This window comes from Bacillus rossius, chromosome 8 (assembly GCF_032445375.1).
Source record: "Bacillus rossius redtenbacheri isolate Brsri chromosome 8, Brsri_v3, whole genome shotgun sequence".
Classification (NCBI taxonomy): domain Eukaryota; kingdom Metazoa; phylum Arthropoda; class Insecta; order Phasmatodea; family Bacillidae; genus Bacillus; species Bacillus rossius.
Window position 1 is genome coordinate 3263011 of NC_086336.1, and position 12944 is coordinate 3275954.

General features: G+C 41.5%; 1 protein-coding gene across 1 annotated transcript in view; it reads left to right on the forward strand.

Annotated features, from left to right (window-relative positions):
* Positions 1 to 760, forward strand: part of LOC134535490 (alpha-aminoadipic semialdehyde synthase, mitochondrial) — a 46052-nt gene extending 45292 nt beyond the window's left edge. Inside the window, exons 18-19 of the mRNA XM_063374622.1 lie at positions 307 to 480; positions 575 to 760. Of these exons, the coding sequence (XP_063230692.1) occupies positions 307 to 480; positions 575 to 690 (290 nt within the window). The 3' untranslated portion in view covers positions 691 to 760. The remainder of the gene's footprint in view (positions 1 to 306; positions 481 to 574) is intronic.
* Positions 761 to 12944: the final 12184 nt, after the last annotated feature.

Consider the following 12944-nt stretch of genomic DNA (forward strand, 5'->3'; position numbering starts at 1 on the left):
CAGGAAGCACTTTAGACCATAAGTAGTTTAGATTTTTTTTTATCTAATTTTGTTGTGATGAACTTGCAGCTTGTGTATGTCTTTCGAATTCAAACTCACTGTGGTTGTGTATATTTATTTAGAGATATATTTATGTTCCATTCTTGCAAAAACGTATGTGTTTTCTCATAGAGCGAAACTAGTCTACAGTTGTTTCCCATGAAATTACGCATTACTTTTAACCAAATTGCCAGCCGTTACTCGGCTGTGAGCGTCCCGCCGGGAGTGCCAGCCACCCTGACGGGCTGACAACGCGTGTGACTGCAGAGAAGACGGACCGAGACCTGGTGGTGCTGAGGCACGACGTCGGCATCCTGTGGCCGGACGGGCGGCGCGAGAGCCGAGGCATCAGCATGGTGTCGTACGGCGAGCCGGGCCGCTCCGCCATGTCCCGGGCCGTGGGCGTCCCCACGGCCATCGCCGCCAAGATGGTGCTGGACGGTGAGTCCCCGCCCTCCGTCACCCCGTCGCCAGGCTTGCGGTCTCGTTGGTTCAACAGGGAGCCAACCGCCTGCTGTGTCTGTCTGTCGAGCAGGCGAGATCCAGCAGAAAGGGATGACGCTGCCCTTCACGCCAGACATCTACAGGCCGTTGCTGTCTCGCCTCAGGGCGGAGGGCTTGGAAACAAAGGAGAAGTCAAGATTCCTCTGATGTCATCCCTCAACAACAACCCTTTACATCAACAACTGTACAAATAATATGAAAATATGTATACCACCAACAATTGTTTTATATATATATTTTTTAATATATAAATTTTAAAATCTAAATTTTACTGAGATATTTGTTGTCATTGTACTTTATTACAATTAGTACTTAATGTTAAATTGTTTGATTTGTGACTTAAGACCATTCCTATTAAACAGGATGATAAATATTTAACTGTCGCACATATTAATCCAATTTTTATTTTGAGTACTTTACATTTAAAGCAATATAATTTAATGAATCCACTTTGTTTTGCCTTTTTTTTTTTATAATTCACTAATTGAGTTGATTAAATATATACATATCAACTCACTAAGAACAGCATATAAGGAGAACCATAATATGATGATTGAGATATTGAGTGATATGAATAAAAATGAGTATATACTTTTGCTCATGATTTATGAAGTTTAAACTCAGAATTGAGCAGATACTAAATGAGTGGGGGGAAATTCTAAACCACAGAGTTTTACTCCAAATAGATATGAATAAAAATTATTAAAACTCAGTTTTATGAGTTTGTACTGTGTTTTATATCACTTTTTAAGTGATTTTCAAATACTTAATGATGTGTTAGGTAGTTACTACAAGTTATTTAAAACAGCAGAATTCATGAACTTATATGGTTTTAAAAACAAAAGTGTATGATGTGGAAAAATATGCTACAGAAAGAAACTGTAAGATACTATACAGGTTTAAACTTGAGAATGTATTGTGGCTGGCCAACTATTTTCTTGGTCAGTATGAAGTGAGAAGGGATAAAGCACTAATATCTGGCAAAGAGAAAAAAAAAGGTATTCCTACATTACGTAGGTGACCCAGGCTTCCAGTCAGGTGTTGGTGAAGACAGAGGTACCCATCAGGAATCTATGTCAAAACTATGCCGTAGTTTATTTTGCCATCGGCCGAGGTTTCGGGTGCGATTCCAGCGGCAAGTCTAAGGGGCTGATCGTGAGAATTGGTGGTGTGTTCCGGGAGGGCGCCAGGGGCCAGGCTAGTTCTGTCGGCTAACCATGAGTGGGTCGATCGGCCCCAGCGCGTCCCCTAGACTCGGTGGCTTGATTTGAATTACGTGAAATGATATGCTGATGAAGTCGGGTGCACTCCCTAGGCAGTATAGGAAGCTGATGCCTAACTACAACCAAAGAAAAACACTCGTTAGACTCTCGTGAAATGTGGTTACACATATTTATTGCTGAACGGACGTTATACGTTTCTACACGCGCACTAGCTGATTGGCGCTTGGGCAGAAATTGGTACACGCAAAAACTTAACACTTCACAACACTCTTGATAAAAATTGGCTAACTCTCCCTACGGCAGTCCTGCGTGGGGAAGTGAAATTGGGGTGCTTGGAGACGGCCAAGCCCGTACGTGAATGTTTACGGTAGGCAGTTATGATTCGCGTAGCGAATCAAATCGTGAAATTCATCCCGAGGGAACTCGGTGAGGCTGGCATGCGTTTGCACAGTTGCATTAACGAAAAAATTGTTTGACTGGGGTCGGCCAGGTCCATAAGTGGCTGTGCTTAAGGCGGCCTTGTGGCCCGCTGCCTTAAGGCAGTAAAAGTGGCGACGGCCGGGTTAATCCCTGCACCGAAGACAAAAATAAAACCGACCCGGGGTCGCGTGCGGAGTTGCGTTGAAAATGCTTAGGTTATGACTATAATTACCAGCAGCGAGGAATCAGAGGGACAAAGGTGAATGTTCCCCGCGGTACGCGCACGTCTGCCCCGGGCCGCAAGCTTATCAGAACTGCAGCCCGCCGCACACGGTACAATATTCCTTACAATATTGTAAGCTAGGAGTCGTACTGGCTCTACTGCTAGTTTCTTCGCTCGAATTCAAACTGGATACAAGTAGCTGTACGAGCTGGGCTACTGGTTTTGCGTAATAGACTGCGTCCTATTTTCGTTGCTTGGTGTGTTCCAATATTTAAGGAGTGGCCAATCAGAACTCACGAAAACAGCATGAGGGGTTGTTTACACTTTTAAGCGCGCATGTCGTGATAAAGAGGACGGAAAGATGTGGAATAGTGACCAACTCCTCGTTTTAATAAATGCATACAAAGATGAATCTTGTTCGTATGCAGTAAAAAATGTGAATTATCATAATAAAAATTTGTTGTGGAGAATATTCTCTTAACAAAACTAGTAGGCAGATAGAATCGTGTGCAGCAGAAACTTGTTGCGCACCTAGTGATTCAGCTTGTAGCCTACACATTACAGAAACCAGTATGTAAACTTTAATACTTGATCGCTAAACATACATGGCCCTTTCTTAATTAATTATTCATGCGTGAATTACTTCAATAACTATTGATTAGCTCTTTCATTACGAATATTGAAAGTTAACATCTGAGAAAAAACAAAAATTGAGTCAAGTTAAAGATGCTAAAACCCACTGATTTTACGTTTGTTTGTGGATTTGAGTAGGGGGAGCACGTCGGTTCTGTTACACTATAAACAAAGGACAGGTGTTTGTCTGAGCACGTGGGGGGGCGTGGCACCACGTGGTCGGGTGGGTGTTGCCGGGAGCCACGTGGAGGGGTCCGCAGGGGGTTGTTGACGTCACATGGAGGGGGTGTGTGTGTATATTTCTAAATGAGGAAGGTAGGTAGCGCTAGTGTCGCGCGCCTAAATTTTTTTTACAAGGTCGCACGCCGGAATTATTTTTACAAGTATAAATATGTGAGGGCGGGTGGCGGTTGGATTCGAACCTTCGTTTCTGGACCGTTAGTTGACAGTTGACAGTTGAAGCTTTTTTATTAATACATATTTTGCACTGTACATTTTTGATATTTACAACAGGACACTCCAGCACTCAGTGCTCTTTTGCCTTAATATATGAGACCATGTTGGAGAAAATAATTTCAGATGTAGTATATATGCTTATTAAATATTTTTTTTAAAAGAGAAGGTATATTTTAATAGTGCTAAGCGGGAAATTTAAAAAAATATATAGTGTCGGCAACTATGCGGCCGCCATGTTTATTTTTTTATAGTGGTAAGCTGTAAATTTAAACGAGGCGCATCGGCTGCTATGCGGCCTCCATGTTTATTTTTTTTATAGTGCTAGTCGGCAAATTTAAACGGCGGGAAATTAAAAAAAAATATATAGTGTCGGCTGCTAGTCGGCCGCCATGTTTATTTTTTATTATGCTAAGCGGGAAATTTAAAAAAATATATAGTGTCGGCTGCTAGTCGGCCGCCATGTTTATTTTTTTATAGTGGTAAGCGGTAAATTTAAACGAGGCGCATCGGCTGCTAGTCGGCCGCCATGTTTTATTTTTTATAGTGCTAAGCGGTAAATTTAAATGAGGCGCATCGGCTGCTAGTCGGCCGCCATGTTTTATTTTTTATAGTGCTAAGCGGGAAATTTAAAAACGGGCCGGCCGCCATGTTTATTTCAACATTTGAAAAAAAAATAATAATTTCGACTGCTAAAAAGTAACCAGAACAGCCAACTTAAAAAAAAATTAAATAATATTATATGTATGACAATCGATTGCTGAAAGTAGCCATCTTGTAGTACAGAATACCAGGCCGCTGTCTTGTAGCATAGTACACCAGGCCGCCATCTTGTAGCACAGCATACCAGGCCGCCATCTTTTTTTTCTTCCCCATTTATAGTCATTGTTTCTTCATTTCTCAAGTTTGAATATAAAAAAAGTATTATTTCGTCAGCCACTACTCTATGACTATAGTAGAAGTAGTAGTAGTAATAGTAGTAGTAGTAGTAGTAGTAGTAGTAGTAGAAGAAAATGCCAAATTTTGAAAACACACACTGAAGTGTAGCCATGTTTTCTTATAGTACTAGACCAGTACCATTCATATTATGCTTAATTTGTTGTGTAGCATGTCTGTCTATAATAATAAATAAAAAAGCTATAGGCATTACTTATGCTTATAGCATGTTAAAAAAAAATTATACTTTACATATTTCAGCGAATTCAAACACCGTGTTTTTTTTTATGTGTTAAAGACATAATGTTCTCTTGTACTGTGTATTGTGGAAATGAAATATACAGTAGTATTAATTACTTAAAAAAATAATATTATTTATAATATATCACCAATTTTATTTAAAAAAAAGTATTCTTATTACGTCACTTGTCATTTAAAAGAAAATGTTTTGTGCATTTATAGGCATTATATATATTTTAAAAAAATAAAAATATTTTTCCCAAGGGGTTGGAGCCGCAGACGACGGCGCGTACTCCCTCACAGTTACCACCCCTTTTCCTTCCTCCCCCATTGTCATTTTTTTAAATAATGACCCAGACACTGACGCCCGCATAGGGAAGCCGCTCGCAGAGGGGTGGGGGCTGCAGCCGTGTCGCGGCTCCAAACCCTTCCTCCCCCATTGTCATTTTTTTAAAATAATAACCCTGCCAGATGTCCGCCCGCATAGGGGGAACGCGACGTCGCGACACGTGTGCGGGGAGTTTACACCCCAACCCTTGCAAGGGTCTCCAGACAGTTGCGATTAGAGTCTGTTAAGGCTGGTTCACTCCATCAGTCTTCCAGATCGCTTCTAGAAATCCATGTTTTTACTGATTCTGGGAATCCCTTACAGCTGACTAGAAGACGTGTAGGAAGTCGCTTGTGGATTTTATTAATTAAATAAGTGTCTATATACTTCGTCACTTGAATTTCTTGAGAATAAAAACCGCCCTTAATTTTATTTCCATCTAGATCAGACAAGTAGTATGTTCTAGGGTAACTGTTGCGTATTTTTATCACCTTAAAAATCTCGTGGGACCAATTTACGGAATAACCTTTTGCAAATAAATCCTTATTTCTTGAGATACGTACATGATCTCCGACACTAGCTTTAAGTCGCCTGTGATCTATTTTTTCACAACATTGTAAACCGTTTTAAGAAGAGAATTATCTTTCACCTCGTTAGGGCTCATACCGATAGTCCTATGAAATCTGCCGTTGTATATTTCCATAACTTTTGGTAAGAGCGGTAGCCATTTATAGTTTCCCTGAGCGCTCATTTCCGTAAACAAAAGCGATTTATACTTCTAATGAAGCGTTCAACTACCGAGGCCTTCAGCTCGCTGTTGGTTGAATAATGGTTAATTCCGTGTTCTTTCATCAATGTCTGAAATCTTCTGTTATAAAATTCGGTACCGCGGTCTGAGTGCATGTGAGTGAAACCTCCAGAATCCTTTAGAATACATTTCATAGCTAAAGCCACAAGCTCCGCAGTTTTTTTCATTACCAGAACCGTGTAAGCCCGCTTGGAGTAAACATCAATCGCAACCAATATATATCTGAATCCTTTATTCGCACGGTGATAAGGTTGCATTTCCACCAAATCGATCTGTAAAAGATCGCCGAGACCATTAGTGATTACACGTCTCCGAGGAAAGACTTTGCGTGCGCTTTTGTGAAGTTCAAGCGCAATACCGCGTCTGGCAGTCATATTTTTTACTTAATTTTTTTTAATGTAGCCAGATTCAATGAGTTCTTCTAGTATGGCCAACACTTCATTTGAATGGCTCGTGTTCCCGGATTGTTGCGATGCAAGTAATAATCTAAGCCGATCACATAATTCATTTACCGAGTTCCAGTAAACATATTCCTTTCGACGATTTAAATCTAGTTTTTCAACTAAACCACTGCCTTCATGGGAAGCAATGACAGGACAAAGATCCTTAATGAGCCCGAACTTTTCATGATCGGTGTTTTTATAACGTTTGGATGACGCATCATTTCTTTTATATCACGCACTAGTAGACCGCAGCAAGCGTGTGTATTGACGCAATGCAGCTTCTGGATACACCTTAGGTTCTTTCGAAAACAATAGCTCATATAATTCCGGCGAAGGTTGTATTAGTTCATCATCTATGCGAAGTATATTATTAGGTAGGAAAAAAACTTCCTTATTTCCCAAGAACCAGCGATTGTTGCGTTTGTAAATTCCGTAGGTCGTATAATTTATTTTAGAATTGAATCCGGTTAGGTAGGACCTGGCTTCCTCACCCAACGGCTCACGTGACGCAGCCGAGCGTTTACCGGAATGAACAATCAGTGGTAAATCATCATCATCTTCTTCACCTTCGCTAGAGAAAGTCTTAATCTCAGGTTTAGCGATAGGTGTAGCGGATTCTTTTTTCACCTCAGCCGATAAATTATCTGCGGCAGCAGAAGAACTCTCGAGACGCGATGTGATCGGTTTGAATACCTGTTCATTAACTGCATCCCGCGCCAGGCGCGTACATTTGGCTAACAAATATTTTTCACGAACGTTTTGTATGATGTGATGGAGCTTTCTTGCTTCTGAAGCCATGACTGACTCATGTGAGCGTAAATAGAGGCTTTTATACATTAAGGATGCATTTTAAGCGCTGTAGCTGTAGTGGGTATAATGGGAAGCTGAACCGGTACGGTAATACGCGGAAGCGGAGTTGAAGATGGTCTTACACCAGACAAATTCACCGATGGACCTCTTAAAACCGGAAGCGATACAGATGGTGACTGGGCTGGCTGGTTTTCAGGTCTGTCCGCTAGCTTCCTTCCCAATAGGTTATACAATAGGTCTAGACGATTTCTCATTACATTCAAGCTTTGATTAACGATATGTGGAAACTGAGAACATGAAGTAGCTCCACTAATGAGACTATCAACTTTATCCTCAATACTCGATAGAGACTCCTTAATAAATTTAGCATTATCTTCGCATAGAAAACTCATCAAAGTATTAAATTTAAATTCCATACCGGACACTATTTCCTTACTTACAAGCTTCGGTTGCTCGCCCACGAGTGTTAAAAGCTCTGTAAATGTCGCGCGATCCGTGGCATGAACCTGCCTTAGGTATGCAGTCGTATTAGATTGTTTTTCGTTTGTAGAGACCAAAGCATTTTTCATTGCTTCAAAGTGTTGTATGATTATATATAAAGCCTCGTTGTATTTAGTCAGAAAAATATTCTTTAGCTCGCTAAAGTTCCTATTGCAACCGCCACTTGACAGAGCCTTCAACAGCTCTAGAATCTTGGCAAATGACTCGCGCGTATCGCTATCTGCCTTACCCAAGTAACTTCCCAACCCCCCTTGCAAGTCATGTGACGAGCTAACGAGATCCTTCACATCCGAAAAAATCACTTTCAGCTCATCACTACTGACAGATACAAGATTTTTCAAGTCATGTAAAACTTCCTTCTCGGGTAAATTTCCCCGAATGTTATCGAAAACATCTGTACTCTTCTTTTCAAAGTGATGTACAGACGTTAGCAAATTGTTATTAAGGTCCTGTGCGTAGGAGAGGCTGTTTTTTAGTATACCAAAGTCTTTTTCTAAATTATTCGCCATTGTACTAATTGCATGTGCGGTGGCACCGGAAGCTACATCTACGTAATTCTTTGTGGCAGCATCTGCCGCGTCACGTGGATCGGCTACACCACGCTTACATTTCCCGCCAACCTGACAGTGCCCATCTTCCGTAAGAGTCAGACATGACTGTCGCTGACGTTTTTATTCCCGCCGCTCCCAAATTTGGAGATGTCCAAGTTCATTCTTCACGAAGGTAACACTATGAAATGATCGAAGCCACAGCGATAACGACCTTTTTGTAGAGGAAAATCTTTACCTATTACTAGGAAACCATAACCATCATTGCTATTCCAACAGCGAGCACAAACATCTTTAAATTTATCGAATGACATGTCGGTTGTGACGTGCTCGTGGTAAACATGTTGAAGATTTAGAAGATCCATTTTAAATAAAATTATCAAATTAGCATTATCCCGAACCAACGCTTTCGGGTTTGGCTATACGTTTGAATTAAATAAAAACAATCGCACAAGAAATGTCGCCCCATGGAAAAATACTGTTGAACTATTGCCTGTTTTTCACACCCGATGTCATCGAAAATTATGATCGAATTTGGTAGCACTTTGCTTGGCGGCACTACCTCTTCATTTTCACGAAATTGAAAAAAATTAATACCTTGAACATGAGACAACACCTGCGCCAAACGTTTATATTTTGGTTGTTCTATGCTCTTGCTATACAAATAAATATTCTCGAAACGCACTCCGTTAGGATGTTGTATAAGCGAAAGTAAAATACATGTTTACCCGCTGTTGGAAGGTCCGGCAATTATACATCTTATGGTATTCAGCAACAGCGGTCCGTGGCGTTGTTCTCGTTTGCTTATAAAATCATCGTGAAAAATTTCGATCGGAAGACTGTCATGTTGAGGGATTACTTCCATCGTTACAACTGAAGTGTAAAAAGTATAAAACCGTCTTATTTATACCCCCAAAGTCATTACGCTGATATGCGTCGTGCTGGAAGGAGGGTGAAGGGTAAAGGTCTTATTAACTCTGCCATAAATAAATTACCTTTCGAGCTACATTTGCCAACTTATCAGTACTGTGGGCCCGGTACAAAACTGAAAAACGTTTAGCACGCGGAGACCCAGGCAAAAATCAATTAGATAGAGCGTGCAAAGAACACGATATTTCATATGCAAAGAGTAACGATTTGGAGAACAGACATCAAGCGGACCGTATTTTAGAACTTAAAGCTAAACAAATTGCACAGAACCCTTAAACTAAGCTAGGTGAAAAGATCGCGGCTTGGAGCGTAAGTAAAATAATGAGTGTTAAGCGTAAACTAGGAGCCGGCATAAGAGTCGCAAAGAAAAAAAATAAGAAAAATAAACGTGATAAAAAGGGCTGTGTTATACCATTTCTATTTCCAGCTCTGGCAGCGGTCGGTTCTTTGATCGGAGGCGCAGCCGGAATCGCAAAGAGCGTGACAACCGCTAATAATCAGACAAAATTGTTGCAACAAAATGCACAACATCACAGTCGTATTCAGGCCTTAACAAATCGAAGCAAAAATGGTGCGGGACTTTTTTAAGGCCATTCAAAGCTGTGGGAGGGGGCGACGGAGGAAGCCGCTGCCGCCGCCGCCCCGAGGCAAAGCGACTCCGTCTTAATGAAGCTGGGCCTTCTATCCCTGCCTCTCGCAATGTTGGGCGGGGGTCAGGGGTGGAGTTGGCGCAGGGGCCCGACGTCTTGCCTCGCCTGGAGGGTGTTACCTTGAACACTGCATTTGCTAACAAGATACTGCCATTTCGAATTGGAAATGATATTGAAAATGTCGATCCGGACTTGGACCGGTTTCTACAGAGATGTAGGGTTCCCTTTCTGGACTTAACTAACGAATTAATTCGCCCCTTTAAAGTTTACGTTTCACTCTCGGCTTCATTTGTTAAGGAATCTGCGGAGGGAAATGAGAGTGAAACTTTTCATTTCACAACTCACTCAACCACGATACTGCACTCTGATGAGGTAGGGGAAATCTACGATTCAACATTCATTCCGGAAATCAATAAACACGTTAGTGATTTCGGTGCGCGTGGCAGTGGCTGGGCTCTAAAAAGATTGATTAACATGGATGTACATGTTTCAAGCTATAGAGTTTTCACGGTTGGCGCAGTGCACACGAAATTGCCGGTGTTTTTGTCCAATAGGAAAGCTTGTGTTAACATTGAGTGTCCCGAGCAGCACTGTTTCTTGTATGCCGTCATGGCAGGTGTGTCGACGGTAGAAGGCAATATTACTCGAGCCACTTCGTATCCAAATCCACTCGTGTATTTTAATACGAATGGCTTGACGTTTCCCACCACTCTGCATCAGATTAAAACATTTGAGAGGAACAATGATATTTCCATTAATGTTTACGCTTGCGTAGATTCTAAGGGGAATATCGTTGACGAATGTTTTAGTGGCAAATCTGAATCCTCGATCCAGCCTCTTCGCGTATCCTCTGAGCGAAGAGAGATACATGTAAATATATTGGCGATTCGTTCCAGTGGCGCGACAGAGCACCTACATTTTGTTTACATAAAATCAATGTCCAGATTATTGCATTCACAATTGTCCAAGACGCAACATAAGAAATGGATTTGCGAGCGCTGTCTTCAGTATTTTACAAGCGAAGACAGATTAAATTCACACAATGTTCTCTGCAGCCAGAATCAAGCAGTGCGGACCTGTTTCCCTACAGAAGAGAACAAGTACAGTAGAACCCCGATTATCCGTGTTAATGAAGGGGGCGAGTGAGTCGGATAATCGAAAATCGCGGTTAGCAGAGTCATGCTTGCCTCAAAGGTCATTAGCCCACAGACAGCCATCTGTGGACATTCGGAGATTACATATATACACATGATTTTTGTGCGTGTGCGTTGTTGACATAGAAGCGGACTGCTTAGTGCTGGGCAGCAGTGGTTTTTAAGTCTTTCGTGTGCGGAGACGTGGGCACGCGAGTCGTTGTTGCACCGAGGTGTGTGACTAGCCGCTCGCCAGTCCGAGGGCCCAAGACAGCTGATAGCTGCCAAGGTCACGCATTCTTTTCATCGCCCGTAAGCGACGCTGCCACAAGCTCATTGCTCTGTTTTCAGTAACACCATCGGGCTGGTTATTGTTTTACAGAACAACTGCCATCAAAATTCTTTTCGAGATAAGATTTTTCATACCAGTGCATTGAGACTTGATTTGATGGTTTTGAAACGGTGTCTCTATCTCGTATAATTCACGGTGTTTTTATCCCCCTTTATTTATATGAATTTTAAATGTTAGATTTTTATTTTTTGCTTGCTGAACATAGAATTAGTGCAAAAACGGTCTATTATGACTTAGTGTTGCAGATTGGTCGGAAATCTTATAACGACCACCTCTCTATAACGACCCTAATATCGGGAACCGTGAGGGGTCGTTATATCTATTCTCTGTTCACTCTTAGCTGAGTTTTGAAATAAACAAACACCGTCGTATCACTGCACCGCATCAGCAAGTGATAGGCTGAATTTATCTTGCGTGCCAAGCACTAGTTGCAACACACACACTTCCGTACAGTCGGTGCTCATAAAATAACGGAGAAGTAATATAATAGGAAAATGGTTCTTCTGTCAAGCCTAGTTTTTTTAAAAAATTTACGTCTGCTGTGATAAAATTACGCCACTTAATGCTACACCGTCCGACCTTTTCTGTTGAAACTATTCAAACAAACAAGTGTCCAAGCTGCTAAATGTGGATTTGTTCATCGTCTTTCGTTTATTTAATCCACTTGAAGTGTCAGCCTGTGAAGCAAACTGAAGGATTTTTTCGCGATTTTTTATGATGTCGCGCACTGTTGTGTTACCGAAATTAAACTCAGTCACAAGTTTGCAATCGTTTCTCCTCTCTGAAATTTTTCTATAATTTTTGTTTTGCTGTCGATGGACAGTACCACTCGCTTTCTTATCTGTTCATTTGATGACATGATGAAATGTTGCGCTCAACACTTCCGCACAACACAACGGTATAATCCGTCGGAATGCAGATCACTGTTACAATACTTAAAATTATCACCACCTTCACGCTTCAACAACGTACACTAATGGAATGGACTGTCTCCATGCGCCGGGTAATCTCTGAGGCACGGCGCCGTGCTGCGCGCGGGAGTGTACAGTCCGGTCATGCGGACGTGGAATCGCGCACCAGTGTATAATCTATTCACGTAACATGGAACACAAAAATATTATGTACATACATATGTATGTACTAGTATTTTTTTTTAAACATTCTGTGTATATAAACATAACTGAGACAAAGTACTTTGACCAACATACATTTTGCAAAGTATTTTAACATTTACATACATTTTGAATCATTGGTTATATGTAACTAAAAAATTGGACTTGGACATAAATCGCGGTTAATCCGCGAATCGGATGATCGAGTCGCGGATAATCGGGGTTCTTCTGTATTTGCAATTTACAAACTTTGCAAAACAGGACCGCCTAGGCTTTATTGCGTACTGTGACACTGAGTGTTACCTGAAGCCTTTCTCCACCTGTTTGCCCGGTGACGAGTCTTCTAGCACTACGCGGGTAAATGAACACGTGCCTTATGCATGTAGCATTTTGTTAGTATGTGGGTACGATAGCTCTTTGACCAAGTATGTGCAATTCGAGGGTGATAATTGTATTGCTGAAATGATCGCAGAATTAGTTTCAATGACAAAGTGGGTTTGCGATATTTATTCAAAGACCATTACTATTAAGACACCGACCCCGGCCGTCTCTGCAAGGCTTGCGAGTCAAACACATTGCCATATCTGTCAGAAGGTATTGGCTGGGCAGACGGTGCTCGATCACTGCCATTTGACTGGTGAAATACGTGGTTATGCCC